This window comes from Gobio gobio (genome assembly GCF_949357685.1).
Source record: "Gobio gobio genome assembly, chromosome: 9".
In the NCBI taxonomy this organism is placed as follows: Eukaryota; Metazoa; Chordata; class Actinopteri; order Cypriniformes; family Gobionidae; genus Gobio; species Gobio gobio.
This window is the reverse complement of record NC_137115.1, coordinates 3012842-3027261: the sequence shown is the minus strand read 5'-3', so window position 1 is coordinate 3027261 and position 14420 is coordinate 3012842. Positions and strand designations below refer to the sequence as shown.

At 39.8% G+C, this 14420-nt stretch overlaps 1 protein-coding gene across 1 annotated transcript; it reads left to right on the top strand.

Moving 5' to 3' along the window:
- Positions 1–341: 341 nt before the first annotated feature.
- On the top strand, positions 342–13508 carry dusp8b (dual specificity phosphatase 8b). Its single transcript, XM_079825932.1, has 5 exons — positions 342–804; positions 8984–9150; positions 9733–9892; positions 10120–10243; positions 11672–13508. Exons 1-5 carry the CDS (start codon positions 696–698, stop codon positions 12687–12689), a joined length of 1578 nt encoding a protein of 525 aa, XP_079682058.1. The 5' UTR covers positions 342–695; the 3' UTR covers positions 12690–13508.
- The last annotated feature ends 912 nt before the right edge of the window (positions 13509–14420 follow it).

Sequence of the window (14420 nt, the reverse complement as noted above, 5' to 3'; positions counted from 1 at the left end):
TAACGACTAATGATGTGAGCCGTAATTAACGCTGATTGATTCAGGGACAAACCGAGGCTGATGATGTGCTCGCAGTGAGTCAACATGGACTTCCCAATGACAGGACACAGATCATGTGTCTGATAATGAGCCCATTACATAAGCAATGATGATGCCTATAGTGAGCAGAGAGGTCGGTCGAAACGCAGCTCCTTTGTTGATTGCAACAAACACACACACACACACACACACACACACACACAGCGCGCGCTGTTGTCCGCTTCCCTCTGCGCGGCGCTGGCCCCATCGGTGGCCGCATAGTTGTCTGATGAGTCAGGAATGTGGTTGCATGCCTTACACATGAGCTATTACTGAACACAGGCCCCAGTAGAGCAAAGCCAGTGCGCTCATTCAGAGACGGGAGGGAGAGAGAGAGAGAGAGAGAGAGAGAGAGAGAGAGAGAGAGAGAGAGAGAGAGAGAGAGAGAGAGAGAGAGAGAGAGAGAGAGAGAGAGAGAGAGAGAGAGAGGGAGGGAGGAGGCGCAACATTAGAGAGGCAGGAGCGCTCAGAGCTAAAGTCAGAAGTGAAAAGCCACACGAGAGGAAAGAGCGCGGCTGCGGCGGCCTTTTCATCCCCTTCTCTGCCTCCGATATCACTGCTCATCTGAGCTCCGGGTGGATTGTGTAGATTTGCTGCAGGCTCTCCGCGTTGCCTGGATGCCCGTTGACTTGGTGATCCCTCCTCCACTGTGGACAGACATGCACGAGAGCGAGATGAGGCTGAAGATGCGCGTCAGGCGCATCAAGGAAGGGCGAGATCTGCGAGGTGAGCTGGAGAGAGATTACCTTGGAGAGTTGTGGGGTTTAGATGCATGCACCTTTTGGGTTATCCATGGTTCGTCCGCCTTTAATTTGCACTTTGCCACTCTGTTAGTGTAGTTGTGGGAGTGTGTGAGGATGCATCATGTGGTTTTCAGTATGTGTGTGCATGTGTGTCTCCCATTCGCTCCATGTTATTGCATCTCGGTGACCTCCTTCTTATGTCTGGACATCGATGACAAGGAGCCGTCAGGGGGATTTTTAGTTACAGGAGTTTCGATCTTTGACTTACTTTACATGCATGGACATTCATTGTTAGCAAACTGAAAGTGAATGCAATCAGGAGGTCATTTCCCGAATGCAAAACACACAAAAAAATACTGTAAAGTAACATTTAAATAATATAATATTAATTATATTAATTATATTTAATTTATTATATCAATATTAGTTATTATTAAAATTAAATCATTATAAATATATATGACAAAAATAAAATACAATAATTATATCTATTCAAATCAAATAATTATTCATTATAAATTATTAGAATATTGCATTAAATATTTAGTATTTTTGCTGAATATATATATATATATATATATATATATATATATATATATATATATATATATATATATATATATATATATATATATATATATATATATATATATATACTGTATACAAACATTGTTTTTTGAGCACGCAGTCACTGATATTTTATTACAAAAAAATACTGTAAAGTACAACATTAATTATATTTAATTTATTATATCAATATTAGTTATTATTAAAATTAAATCATTATAAATACATATGACAAAAATAAAATACAATAATTATATCTATTAAAATCAAATAATTATTCATTATAAATTATTAGAATATTGCATTAAATATTTAGTATTTTTTGCTGAATATATATATATATATATATATATATATATATATATATATATATATATATATATATATATATATATACTGTATACAAACATTGTTTTTTGAGCACGCAGTCACTGATATTTTATTACAAAAAAATACTGTAAAGTACAATTTAAATAATATAACATTAATTATATTTAATTTATAATATAAATATTAGTTATTATTAAAATTAAATAATTATAAATATATATATATGACAAAAATAAAATACAATAATTGTATGTATTAAACTCAAGTAATATTGCATTAAATATTTTTTTTTGTTGAATATATATATATATATTTGTTATATATATATATATATATATATATATATATATATATATATATATATATATATATATATATATATATATATATATATATATATATATATATATATATATATATATATATATATATATATATATATATATATATATATATATATATATATTGTTATATTGTTATATTGTTATATATATTGTTATATATATATATACAAACATTGTTCTTTTTTAGCATAGATATTTTATTTAAAAAAAAGAACATTTTGGGTGATTTGATGAACTCCCCCTCACGTTTCTTGTTTTGGAGTTTGCCAACACACCGCAGGAGAAGATTTGCCAAAGGATTCCAGCAGATTGTAATTGCCTTCGATCTTTCATGACATCAACTGCAGAAATATGGAAACCTGATGACTGTGAGATTTGAAATATGACATCAATCTGAATGTGTCCGAACTTGCTGGAGTATCATGTCCCCCTGAACAAATTTAGCATGCTTTTTGTAAGCTCCTGCTAAGCAAGGCCCTAAATACTACCGTTCTGTATTTAGTCCTCACACACTCACACACACACACACACGTATATTCTGGCAGATAATGCACATTTGATTCAATTTCGAACCGCTTTGGTTTTTTAATAGCTTTTGAGTTTGTATTAATACAGTCTGCACAAATCAGAATATGATCTGCAAGTGAAGCATTGAGTTCTCCTGTTAGTGTAACTCCTGCTCTCCAAGCGAGGATATTTTGGGAGACTGATATCAGTGAGATCTCCCGAGGGGGGATCTGTGCTGCTTTTTCCTAAATCCAAATTCAGAAGCTGTAATATGTGTGGCCGCTGAACAGACTTGAGCAGAATAATGACTCTATTGTCCCTGCGGAGCTGCTTTACCCCTGAATTTGATTCATAATTGATGATTTCTCTGCAACACTGACACCGTTATTATGTGACGCGGCTCTGACACAATCTGCTTTATATAAAGTGCTATATTATTGTGATTCGATGAGGTTTAAATGAAGCAGAAATATGGTTAGAAACAATTTTCACTCAGAAATAGTTCATAAATACACACTGTAAAAATTAAGTTGAGCTAACTTAAAAAATTAATAAGGCCACTTATCGCACTTTATGAGTTGACTCAACTATTCCACTCCAGCTAAAGTCAACTTAAATACTTATATAGAAGTTTTAAGTTCAAAAGATTACCTAGTACCCATTGTATAAAGTGCTATCTTATTGTGATCCGTTGAGGTTTAAATGAAACAGAAATATGGTTAACTTAAATATTAATAAGGCAACTTATCGCACTCAAATTTTGAGTTAACTCAACTAATCCACTTTTTAAAATCAACTTAAATACTCATCTAATGAGTACTAGGTAATCTTTTGACCTTAAAACTTCTTCTAGATGAACACAAGTATTTAAGTTGATTTTAAAAAGTGGATTAGTTGAGCTAACTCAAAAAGTTGAGTGCGATAATTTGCCTTATTATTTTAAGTTAGCTCAACTTATTTTTTTACAGTGTGTATTTATAAACTATTTCTGATTGAAAATGGTTTCTAACCATATTTCTGTTTCATTTAAACCTCAACGAATCACAATAAGATAGCACTTTATATAATGGTTAGGTAATCTTTTGAACTTAAAACTTCTTCTAGATGAACACAAGTATTTAAGTTGATTTTAACTGGAGTGGATTAGTTGAGTTAACTCAAAAAGCATGCATTAGAATTTTAAATTAGCTCAACTTAATTTTTTTACAGTACACATTGAATCAAATGTTAAATTTTGAAGTATAAAGATTTAAGTCGTTTTTTTTCATTCAAGCCACAATGTCAGCTTGTTTCAATGCAAGCACATTTTGCAAGTTTTCATGCAAAACAAAATGCATGCACACTACACTAAAATCAATAATGAAGTGGTTTTCCTTTGCTCCGCCCGTCTGTCCGACAGCCTCAGGACACGCTGACATCATGCATGAGGAATGTTAGCCGACCAGGTCTGCACTAATTCAGTCTATTTTTCTGTCCTCTCACATGCTTTTTTTTTTTTCTGCATGGGTTGTGAGACAGGAAACTGGCTCTGGCTGTGGGCTGTGATGTCAGAAAGCAGGCTAATCAGTCCTGGGATGTTAAAACCTCATGTCAGAGCATGTTCGCCTCATCTGGTGCCAGTGCACCGGGTGCTAGTCAAAACTTCTGGGGTGCATGTGTGTGTGTGTGTGTGTGTGTGTCCTGAAGAAGCCTGTTGGCCACCCGCGTGTTGAGCGATGATGTCATCCTGCTTGGCGGTTGCTGTTAATAGCTGGAAACAGGCGGGGCTTGAGCTGGGCCTTAAAGGAACAGGAGCCCTGCTTTTAAACAAAGCACTCAGCTCATTTGAATATTCAGCTTTGCTCTTTTATCTAATCAAAACAAACCGAGTGAGTATTTTAGAACCACTTCCTGGTCTCCTGGTGAGCTCTCAGGTTACACCGACGTAATTGAGAAACACTGGCACTTTTTTTCCGTGACAGGCCCGGGTCATTATGTCATCTGTGGCTCATGTGAACAGGTCTGTTCGGTTTATCTAATGGCCTTGCTGGATGATGTCATGTGGACATTACGCCGAAAAGTCCAGAACTCTCTCTCTCTCTCTCTCTCTCTCTCTCTCTCTCTCTCTCTCTCTCTCTCTCTCTCTCTCTCTGCTGTGAATGAAAGAGGGAACTGGGTTAGTGAATGTAAGAAATGGATGGATGGATAAATAAATGTGCTTTTGTGTCAAACTTCATATGCATCTAATTAGAGAATCTTACTATAGATAGATAGATAGATAGATAGATAGATAGATAGATAGATAGATAGATAGATAGATAGATAGATAGATAGATAGATAGATAGATAGATAGATAGATAGATAGATAGATAGATAGATAGATGGATGGATGGATGGATGGATGGATGGATGTTGGATGGATGGATGGATGGATGGATGGATGGATGGATGGATAAATGTATGGATGGATGGATGAATGTATGGATAAATGTATGTATGTATGTATGTATGGATGGATGGATGAATGTATGGATAAATGTATGTATGTATGGATGGATGGATGGATGGATAAATGTATGGATGGATGATGGATGGGTGGATAAATGGATAGATGGATGGATGGATGAATAAATGTATGGATGGATGATGGATGGGTGGATAAATGGATGGATAGATGGATGGATGATGGATGGATGGATAAATGTATGGATGGATGGATGAATGGATAAATGAATGTATGGATAAATGTATGTATGTATGGATGGATGGATGGATGGATGGATAAATGTATGGATGGATGGATGGATAAATGTATGTATGGATGAATGAATTGATAAATGAATGTATGGATAAATGTATGTATGGATGGATGGATGGATGGATGGATGGTGGATGGATGGATGGATAAATGTATGGATGGATGTATGGATGGATGACGGTTGGATGGATGGATGGATGGATGGATGGATGGATAAATGGATAAATGGATAAATGGATAAATGGATGGATGGATGGATAAATAAATGTGCCTTTCTGTCAACCTTGACGTCCATCTAATTAGAGACTCTTACTTCATGGCTATGAGCTCATCTTTTCCTTCATATTCAAACGTTTTGTTTCTTCTGTCGCGATCTAGTTTCCCTCTTTCATACAGTCATTCTCTCCTGTTGATTTGCATGTGTCTGTGTGTCTCAGACAAACGATCCAGGCAAACTCAAAGTGATGTCATCGCCTGTCTGCTGGCTTTTCTCGGAGCCTGAGGTCAAATTTCCCAGATTAGACGAGCGAGTGCTGATTCCAATCGGCTAAACAAGCTACAGTTTCTTTATTTCATTTATGATCATCTGAAGAATTACACAATCACTTTGTGGATTTGAGGACATCTGTGGCTAAAGCAAACAAACGAGGCTTCATTAGAGAAATATTGAGGTCATTATTGGTGTGTGTTTTATTAGGGTGACCATATTTTGATTACTGAAAACCAGGACATTCTGCCCGGAAATGAGATACTGAAATGATACTCGAAGTTTGGTCACCATAGTTTTATAGAGTGAACCTGTCTGTCAAGCTGCTTTGGAATGATATTTATTAACCCTTAAAACCATGTTTCGCCAGTCATTCTTACATATTTGGGTCTTTAGCGACCTGGATCTATATCTAACACACAGATGGATCTCGACCTGTCGCGATAATATAAAACTCTCCTGATATTAGAGTAACAATTACAAAGTTTGAGCAGATGTTTTATACACTCTAAAAAATGTTGGGTTGAAAATGGACTAACCCAGCAATTGGGTTGTTTTAAGCAAACATTTAACCCAACCGCTGGGTTAAAACAACCCAATTGCTGGGTTAGTGCATTTTCAACCCAACTTGGGTTGTTTTTAACCCAGCATTTTTTAGAGCGCACCATCATCCCTGTCCTCGTCAGAGCTCATTTCCCAGGACATTCAGCTTCTGCCTCATATCCGCATCTCAAACATACTCGCAAAACTATCATTTTCAACATCTTCAATATCAATATTTTGATCACTCCATCAAGTGACATTGACACTGATGTTTGATTGCGTTCAGTACTGTAAATCTGAGCCATTTCAAGTTTTTCTGATGATTCTTCCCATTCTTTTGTTTCCTGCCTGCGGTAACTATGAGTGTATCGTCACTTCATCACTGTGTATTAGACAAAAAGGTAAATTGCACTTATAACATCACTAAAGATTCAATTATTGTTGTGCAGAAAAAAATATACACCTCGGGTCATTAGTGAACATACACAATTCTTACAAAAAAATATTGTGTAACAAGGTTCGTATTTATGGGAAGAAAGAGGCAGGAACCCGCGAACATTCAAAAGACTTTAATAAATAAATAAACAAACTGAAAGTAAAAGCGAGAGCCCCTCACAGACGACTGCCACACACACATAATAAACGTAAACAAAACAACGTAAACTCCTTGTCCTTCACTGTCGTCGCTCCTCGTTTTATGCTCCTCCGGGAGATCCGAGATCATCTTCAATCACTCACCGGCCTCGCCCCGCTCTCACGGCTCTCGCTCGCCTTGCTCGTCACATATAGTTTATAACAATAGGCTGATGTCTAACTTTAAAAAATGAATGAGGGCGAGGGTAGTTAATGATGTCCCGGGTCACTAAAGACCCATGGTATGCGTTTAAGGATTAAGTAGAATATATTTAGAAGTGTTATACAAAATGTTATTATTGTCTAGATTATATTTATTCATTAATTGTAGCACAACGACATATAAAATCCCTTTTGGGGGTTCGTGGCATTAAAGCATTCTCTAAGGCCTAGAAACTGGATTTTTTTTCACAATGAAAGTGTGTGAGAGTGTGTGTGTGCTTCCTCTGAGATCTGGTTGGGTGTCAGTGTTCCTGCCTCATTCCCACTGTGTGCTGCTGGGAGAGGAGATGAGATCATACAGGAAGCAGGAGAGCAGAGACGCAGACACTGACACCCAATCTGCCTTGTAAAGTGGCATGGCTCGGCTTTCACCACTCCATTGGTTTTCTCATTTCCTTTTCAAAGAGGGGGTTCTCCGCTCGCGCAACCCAGCAGTAGCGGAGACCCATATTTGTTGGTTACAAAATGGTTTGCTTAAGTGAAAAAGTAAATATTGGTTCAGAGGGTGTAAAAATATACCGCGGTTTCTTCATCCTGGCGGAGGGTCATCTACTGTATACACACCGACTGGATATGCTTGTGTGGCTTAAGCAGAATTGAAACGACAGGATGTTTCTGCTGCGGCGGAAAGGCTTTCTGGCCCCTGTGGAGTTTGTGTTTGGGGTTCAAGTGTAATTCAGTCAGTTAGGATGTTTGGAAAGCCCCTTCATTGTACTATTATTCCATTCTTACTGTAAGTAAATGAGTTTGCCACAAACTGTGTGTGTGTGTAAGAACAATGGGTATCATTTACTATAACCTTTGCATGAACGAATCCATCAATAACTACATTTTATTCTACATTTATAGGAGCAACATGTATGCAAAAATCACATACTAATTTTATCCATACATATTTCATCATTATATACACTCACCTAAAGGATTATTAGGAACACCATCCAGTCTTCAACTGTCCAATTTTGGTGAGCACGTGCAAATTGTCGCCTCTTTTTCCTATTTGTAGTGGAGATGAGTGGTACCCGGTGGGGTCTTCTGCTGTTGGAGCCCATCCGCCTCAAGGTTGTGCGTGTTCACAAATGCTTTGCTGCAGACCTCGGTTGTAACGAGTGGTTATTTCAGTCAAAGTTGCTCTTCTATCAGCTTGAATCAGTCGGCCCATTCTCCTCTGATCTCTAGCATCAACAAGGCATTTTCTCCCACAGGACTGCCGCATACTGGATGCTTTTCCCTTTTCACACCATTCTTTGTAAACCCTAGAAATGGTTGTGCGTGAAAATCCCAGTAACTGAGCAGATTGTGAAATACTCAGACCGGCCCGTCTGGCACCAACAACCATGCCACGCTCAAAATTGCTTAAATCACCTTTCTTTCCCATTCCGACATTCAGTTTGGAGTTCAGGAGATTGTCTTGACCAGGACCATGTGATTGGTTGATCAGATAATTGCATTAATGAGAAATTGAACAGGTGTTCCTTATAATCCTTTAGGTGAGTGTATATACACACATACACATACATTTACTGTATTTTTAGTAAAAGAATAAGAAAAGGTGCATTATAGCTCGAGTTGCCTCTGCATAAAGATGGCTAATGAGTTATAAACATTTGTTTGCATATAAATATTAAAAATTCACTAGTGAATGAGACCCAATGTATGTGCACATGAGGTTAGTAATACATATTACGGTTGTTGCGATGTTGGTTTGCCCTAAATGTGTCCGCATACAACTCAATCAAATACGATTATATTCATCTTTAACCGGTTCTCTTCTTCTCTGTGCCCTCTCAGGTGGCTTTGCAGCTTTCTCGTCCTGCTTTCCTGACCTGTGTGAGAGTAAACCAGCCACTATTCTACCTCTCAGCCTGTCCCAGCCCTGTTTACCTGTGGCCAACATCGGGCCTACCCGCATCCTGCCCCACCTGTACTTGGGCTCTCAGAGAGACGTCCTCAATAAGGTTGGTAGACCTCGAAAAATGGACCATTTCTGGGGTTGGGTAAATCAGAGTTGGGTAAAGGTATACAGTGGGGAACAGAAAATACAACAAATATGTTTTTGCCTTTTGTCCGTTTGCCCCAATAGCATAAGGAAAAATAGATTTTTTTTAGATTGATTAAGATGGTCAGAGGAGAGAAAGATGTCCGATTTGCAGCCAGGAAATGCTTTGAGTTCGTGCTGTGAAGACATAACAAATTCATGAGGCATCATCAGATAGCCAGGAATAGTTTTCTTTTACCTGGAGGGTGTTTGCGCATACCTTGGACTGATTGAATCATATCGTGTCCCCTCACTTACTTAGATAACCGGCAACTGAGTGCATTCCAGAAAATACTTTCATTGATGTTTGGGTTGACTTAAATGTTAACATTTTTTCTTGACATATGATCTTTCCAAATATTTCTCATTTACAAAAGCTTTGGCATGCATGACAAACAGACTCTGATACAGCTGGAATCTGCTCAAGGAAGATGTCTGTTTTTTTCTGAGGAATTCTTCGGAATTACTCATGAACTTATGCAAAACCTCCATCTTTTAACAGGACCTGATGACTCAGAATGGAATCACATATGTTTTGAATGCCAGCAACACCTGTCCCAAACCTGACTTCATCAGCGACAAGCACTTCATGCGCATTCCCGTCAACGACAGCTACTGTGAGAAGCTGCTTCCTTGGTTGGACAAAACCAACGAGTTCATCGGTAAGAATGCCAGACCGTGTGGTTTGCTGAATGGGCGACGGAGTATTCTAGATGGCAAGTTAGAAAGTTTGAGGTTTGGTTAACACTGACCATCTGTGCATTAGCATTTGAGGGAGGTATGAGTGATGTCAGCATTTGAGGTGGGCGAATGAGATTACCTCATGCTTCGTGTGCAGTTTAACAGTGGAGCTGCTTTTGACCAGTTTGCTGTTTCTCTCTGTCCACAGACAAAGCCAAGGTGTCAAACTGCAGAGTCATCGTCCATTGCTTGGCTGGCATATCCCGCTCTGCAACCATTGCCATTGCCTACATCATGAAAACGATGGGCCTTTCTTCAGATGATGCCTACAGGTAACCACAGCTCTTTGGATGTTCAGATACTCAATGGACTGACCAATGCCCAAGGTGGAACAGCATCTAATTGTTCACCAACTACCCAGACAGCAACATAGATGTGGATTCAATGCGTACCAGATGTGGGCCGGATCTGGGCCGAAGCTATGTTGTTGTCTGGGTAAGCCTGGTAAGAACACCAGCATCCCATGATGGGGACCAACATCCAAACCCCAATGAAATATGGCATCTATATGTTGTGTTTTGATGCAGGTCTCCATTAGGAGATGCTGGTATTCAATCAGAAGGCCTTCATTGGTCAATCATGCTGTTTACCAGTCTATAGCCCCTTTTCCACCGAAATTACCCAGAACAATTTGTACCAGGAACTTTTTTACAGGATTTTTTTCCCCCTAGACCTGCTACTGTCTGCGTTTCCACTGCGGCCTAAAGTACCGTGAAGATTAGGCAAATTAGTCCAGAGACATGTCAGGCAATAATCATTTTTGTGCGATACATGTCTGCAACAATAACAAGTATGGAGTAGATGCAAGCAGCGCTGCTTTTGCTAGTTATGTATTGGTTTACTAAATATGTAATTAACAAAATGGCGGAAAAGAGATGAGCACTGATACTAAAGCGTATTCTGAAAGCTCATAAAGATAGATTTAAAATAAGACAACGTGTGTTATGATCAGCTATTACGGACATTGACCGTGCGATTGCTGAGACGAACGCGCGTCATCGGACAGAAAGGGCAAGACTGATATTTACTGAACGCAGAACGAACCTCGCAAAAGACTTTTAAAAATGCCAGTATAAAATACTGTGTGAGCTCAACCAATCAGCATGTTCAGCGCCCAAGTCCCACCCCCAAAAGTTCCTGAACTTTGAAAAAGTACTACCTTGCAAGCAGGTACCACCGCAAAGTTCTTACTTCCTGGGGAAAGTTCCTGCGGTGGAAACGCGGCTCAATTTGTACCAGGAACTTTTTTTACCGGAACTTTTTTCCCCCAGACCTGCTACTGTCTGCGTTTCCACTGCGGTCTAAAGTACCGTGAAGATTAGGCAAATTAGTCCGGTGACTGATATTTACTGAACGCAGAACGAACCTCGCAAAAAACTTTTAAAAATGCCGGTTGAAATAAAATGCTCAACCAATCAGCATGTTCAGCGCCCAAGTCCCACCCCCAAAAGTTCCTGAACTTTGAAAAAGTACTACCTCCCGAGCAGGTACTTTCGGAGGGTGAAATATTTACCTGGAACTTCATTTAGACCCTGCGGTTGAAACACACCAGCCCAAAGTTCCTAGTTCCTGGGGAAAGTTCCTGCGGTGGAAACGTTGGTCCACCAGCTAGACCAAGCCCATGTTTCTAGACATGACTTCAGTTAATACGAGTTGTATTCGGGAATTACATTTAATTTTTCATATCTGTCATCCTGTAGGTTTGTGAAGGACCGTCGGCCATCAATATCTCCAAATTTCAACTTCTTGGGTCAGCTGCTGGAGTTCGAGAGAGGCTTGCAGATGAAGAAGAGTCTACCTTGTGACCCCATAAGGTTACCGACTGAAGAGGTGGCAGAGGTCCGAAAGACGGAGAGCGATCCCTGTGACCAGAGGTCTCCGCAAGCCACAAAGCCTCCATCGCCTGCCTCACTGCAGAAAGACCTGAGCTCCCTTCACCTGTCCACCGAACGAATCCTTCAAAACAACCGGCTCAAGTGCTCCTTCTCCCTTGACATCAAGTCTGTCTACTCCGAGAAATCTTCTCCTAGCTTCTCAGACTCTGAAAACATACCCAAACTCTGCAGACTCAGCAATGGAGTATGTCAGTACCCTTCTACGGTAAACCCTACGGAGTCCCAGTGTACCGCTGTGACTAACAAGTGCAGAACGAGCCAACAAAGAGAGAGGTGGGAAAATGGTGGCTTGGAGAGGTTATCCGCCAACACTCTTTCCCTCAATCTGAAGCAGGGAAACTGCGGGCCAAGACCACAGGATCCCATTTGCAAGACCAACTTGAAGGCGCCGTCTTTCCTCAGCTTGCCGCTGGGTACATCTGCTACTTGGACCACGCATAGAGGCTCAAATCAAGCCAGCACCCCTATCACACCCACGGGTGAGTGCCCTTGGTTCTTAGGCACTAATTTGGCACCATCTGGAGCAACTACTGGGAGCTCCGTGCACTTTGGCAGCGGTCATTACAGTTGCGGTGGCCAATCTGGCACCTCCAAGCCCGGCGTTCACCGAAGGGACGAAACACAGGACTTTCAGAACAGCTGGCTCGAGGAAGGGAAAGCCGTAGTTTGCGGTGTATCGCAAGTGGACACGAAGTACAAACGCCGCAGCTGCCAGATGGAGTTTGAAGAGGGTATTAACACAACACAAAGCAGCGAGGAATTTGGGAAGCTGGGCAAGCAGTCCAGTTTCTCCGGGAGCATGGAGGTCATCGAGGTATCATGACAAAGATGACAATCTAATACTAACTCCAGCGAGAGTTCTGTTGATGAAGAGCTTTGCATCTAAGATGGACCCCTTTTTTCAAGCTAGGGGTGATGGAGGAAACCGAGGAAATGTATTAGATAGGAAAGGATACTCTGTGAAGTCTCTGGTATTGTCCTGGGATACCAGTGTTTTTTTTAAGGAGCTTATAGACTACATGATATGCACTCACACATCACACCAAAGACTGGCATGTCATCCTAAGGTACACTCAAAATGAAGGACGGAGAATATCCTTCTCGCATGACCATACAAAGACATTAAACATGAAAGAAAGAAATGAGTGTGTGTGTTTATGCTGGTTTTGATGCAAATTAGGGCAGCCTCACTACCTTCTGAGGGATTGTATGCCCAACTTTGAGGAGATGCAATTGCTGTGCGACATTTATTTTTTTGTCATTGCCCAATGATCTATTTAGCTATAAATTGAGTAAAGAAGGGCAGTCGCATTCAATAATGTCACTATTCAGTGTTATATATTTTATCCGCGATGTAATAAAAGAGTGAAAATATGAAGTGTATGTTCAAGCTGAGAGACTCTCAGACCTACTACTGTGCACTGAGCATGCTCAGAATGGCTGGCTACCTACAAACAGACAAGCTGCTCCCAGCGGCACTATGTACTAAGCTGTAAATTTAGACTATTTGCATATATATATATATATTGTGTATAAGAATATTTCAATTTTAATGGTCTATTTAAAGTTTCATGCATTGTTGCTTTAATTTATTGTATTGGTTTCATTCTGGCAATGAGCAATAATATATTATTTGAAAACGTTTCGGTCTCTGTTTGAGTCTCTGATGTAAATACATCACAAACAAACACATTTATAACTGTAAAATGTAAAATTATAGCTGTAAAATGAGTAACTACAGTTGACATACACACACGCTTATTTGTACTATTCTCGGATTTAAATTGGTCCCAAAAGTATGCAAGATTGCTATCTCTCTCTCTCTCTCTCTCTCTCTCACACACACACACACACACACAGACCGACAGACAGACAGACAGACAGACAGATAGACAGTCAGACAGACACACACACAGACAGACAGACAGACAGACAGACAGATAGACAGTCAGACAGACACACACACACAGACAGACAGACAGTCAGAGAGACAGACAGACAATCAGACAGACAGACAGACAGTCAGAGAGATAGACAGACAATCAGACAGACAGACAGTCATACAGTCAGACAGACAGACAGACAATCAGAGAGACAGACAGACAATCAGACAGACAGACAGTCATACAGTCAGACAGACAGACAATCAGACAGACAGACAGTCAGACAGACAGTCAGACAATCAGACAGAAAGACAAACAGATAGACAGACAACCAGAAGAACAGACAGTCAGACAGACAGACAATCAGACAGACAGAGAGACAGACAGACAATCAGACAGAAAGACAGACAGACACACAGACAGACAGTCAGACAGACAGCGAGTCAGACAGACACACAGACAGTTACACACACAGAGATACAGACAGACAGACATAAAGACACACAATCAGAAAACCAGTAAGACAGAAAGACAGAGAGTCAGACAGACAATTAGACAGACAGACAGGCAGAGAGTCAGACAGACAGATAATCAGACACACACGCTTATTTGTACTATTCTCGGATTTAAATTGGTCCCAAAAGTATGCAAGATTGCTATCTCTCTCTCTC

What these genes read in the sequence shown, in the direction of transcription:
- dusp8b (XM_079825932.1), top strand. Translation starts at nt 696, where the DNA reads ATGCCCGTTGACTTGGTGATCCCTCCTCCACTGTGGACAGACATGCAC. An exon ending in GGAAGGGCGAGATCTGCGAG is followed by an intron (nt 805 to 8,983) that starts GTGAGCTGGAGA and finishes GTGCCCTCTCAG; the next exon opens with GTGGCTTTGCAGCTTTCTCG. An exon ending in TCTTCAGATGATGCCTACAG is followed by an intron (nt 10,244 to 11,671) that starts GTAACCACAGCT and finishes GTCATCCTGTAG; the next exon opens with GTTTGTGAAGGACCGTCGGC.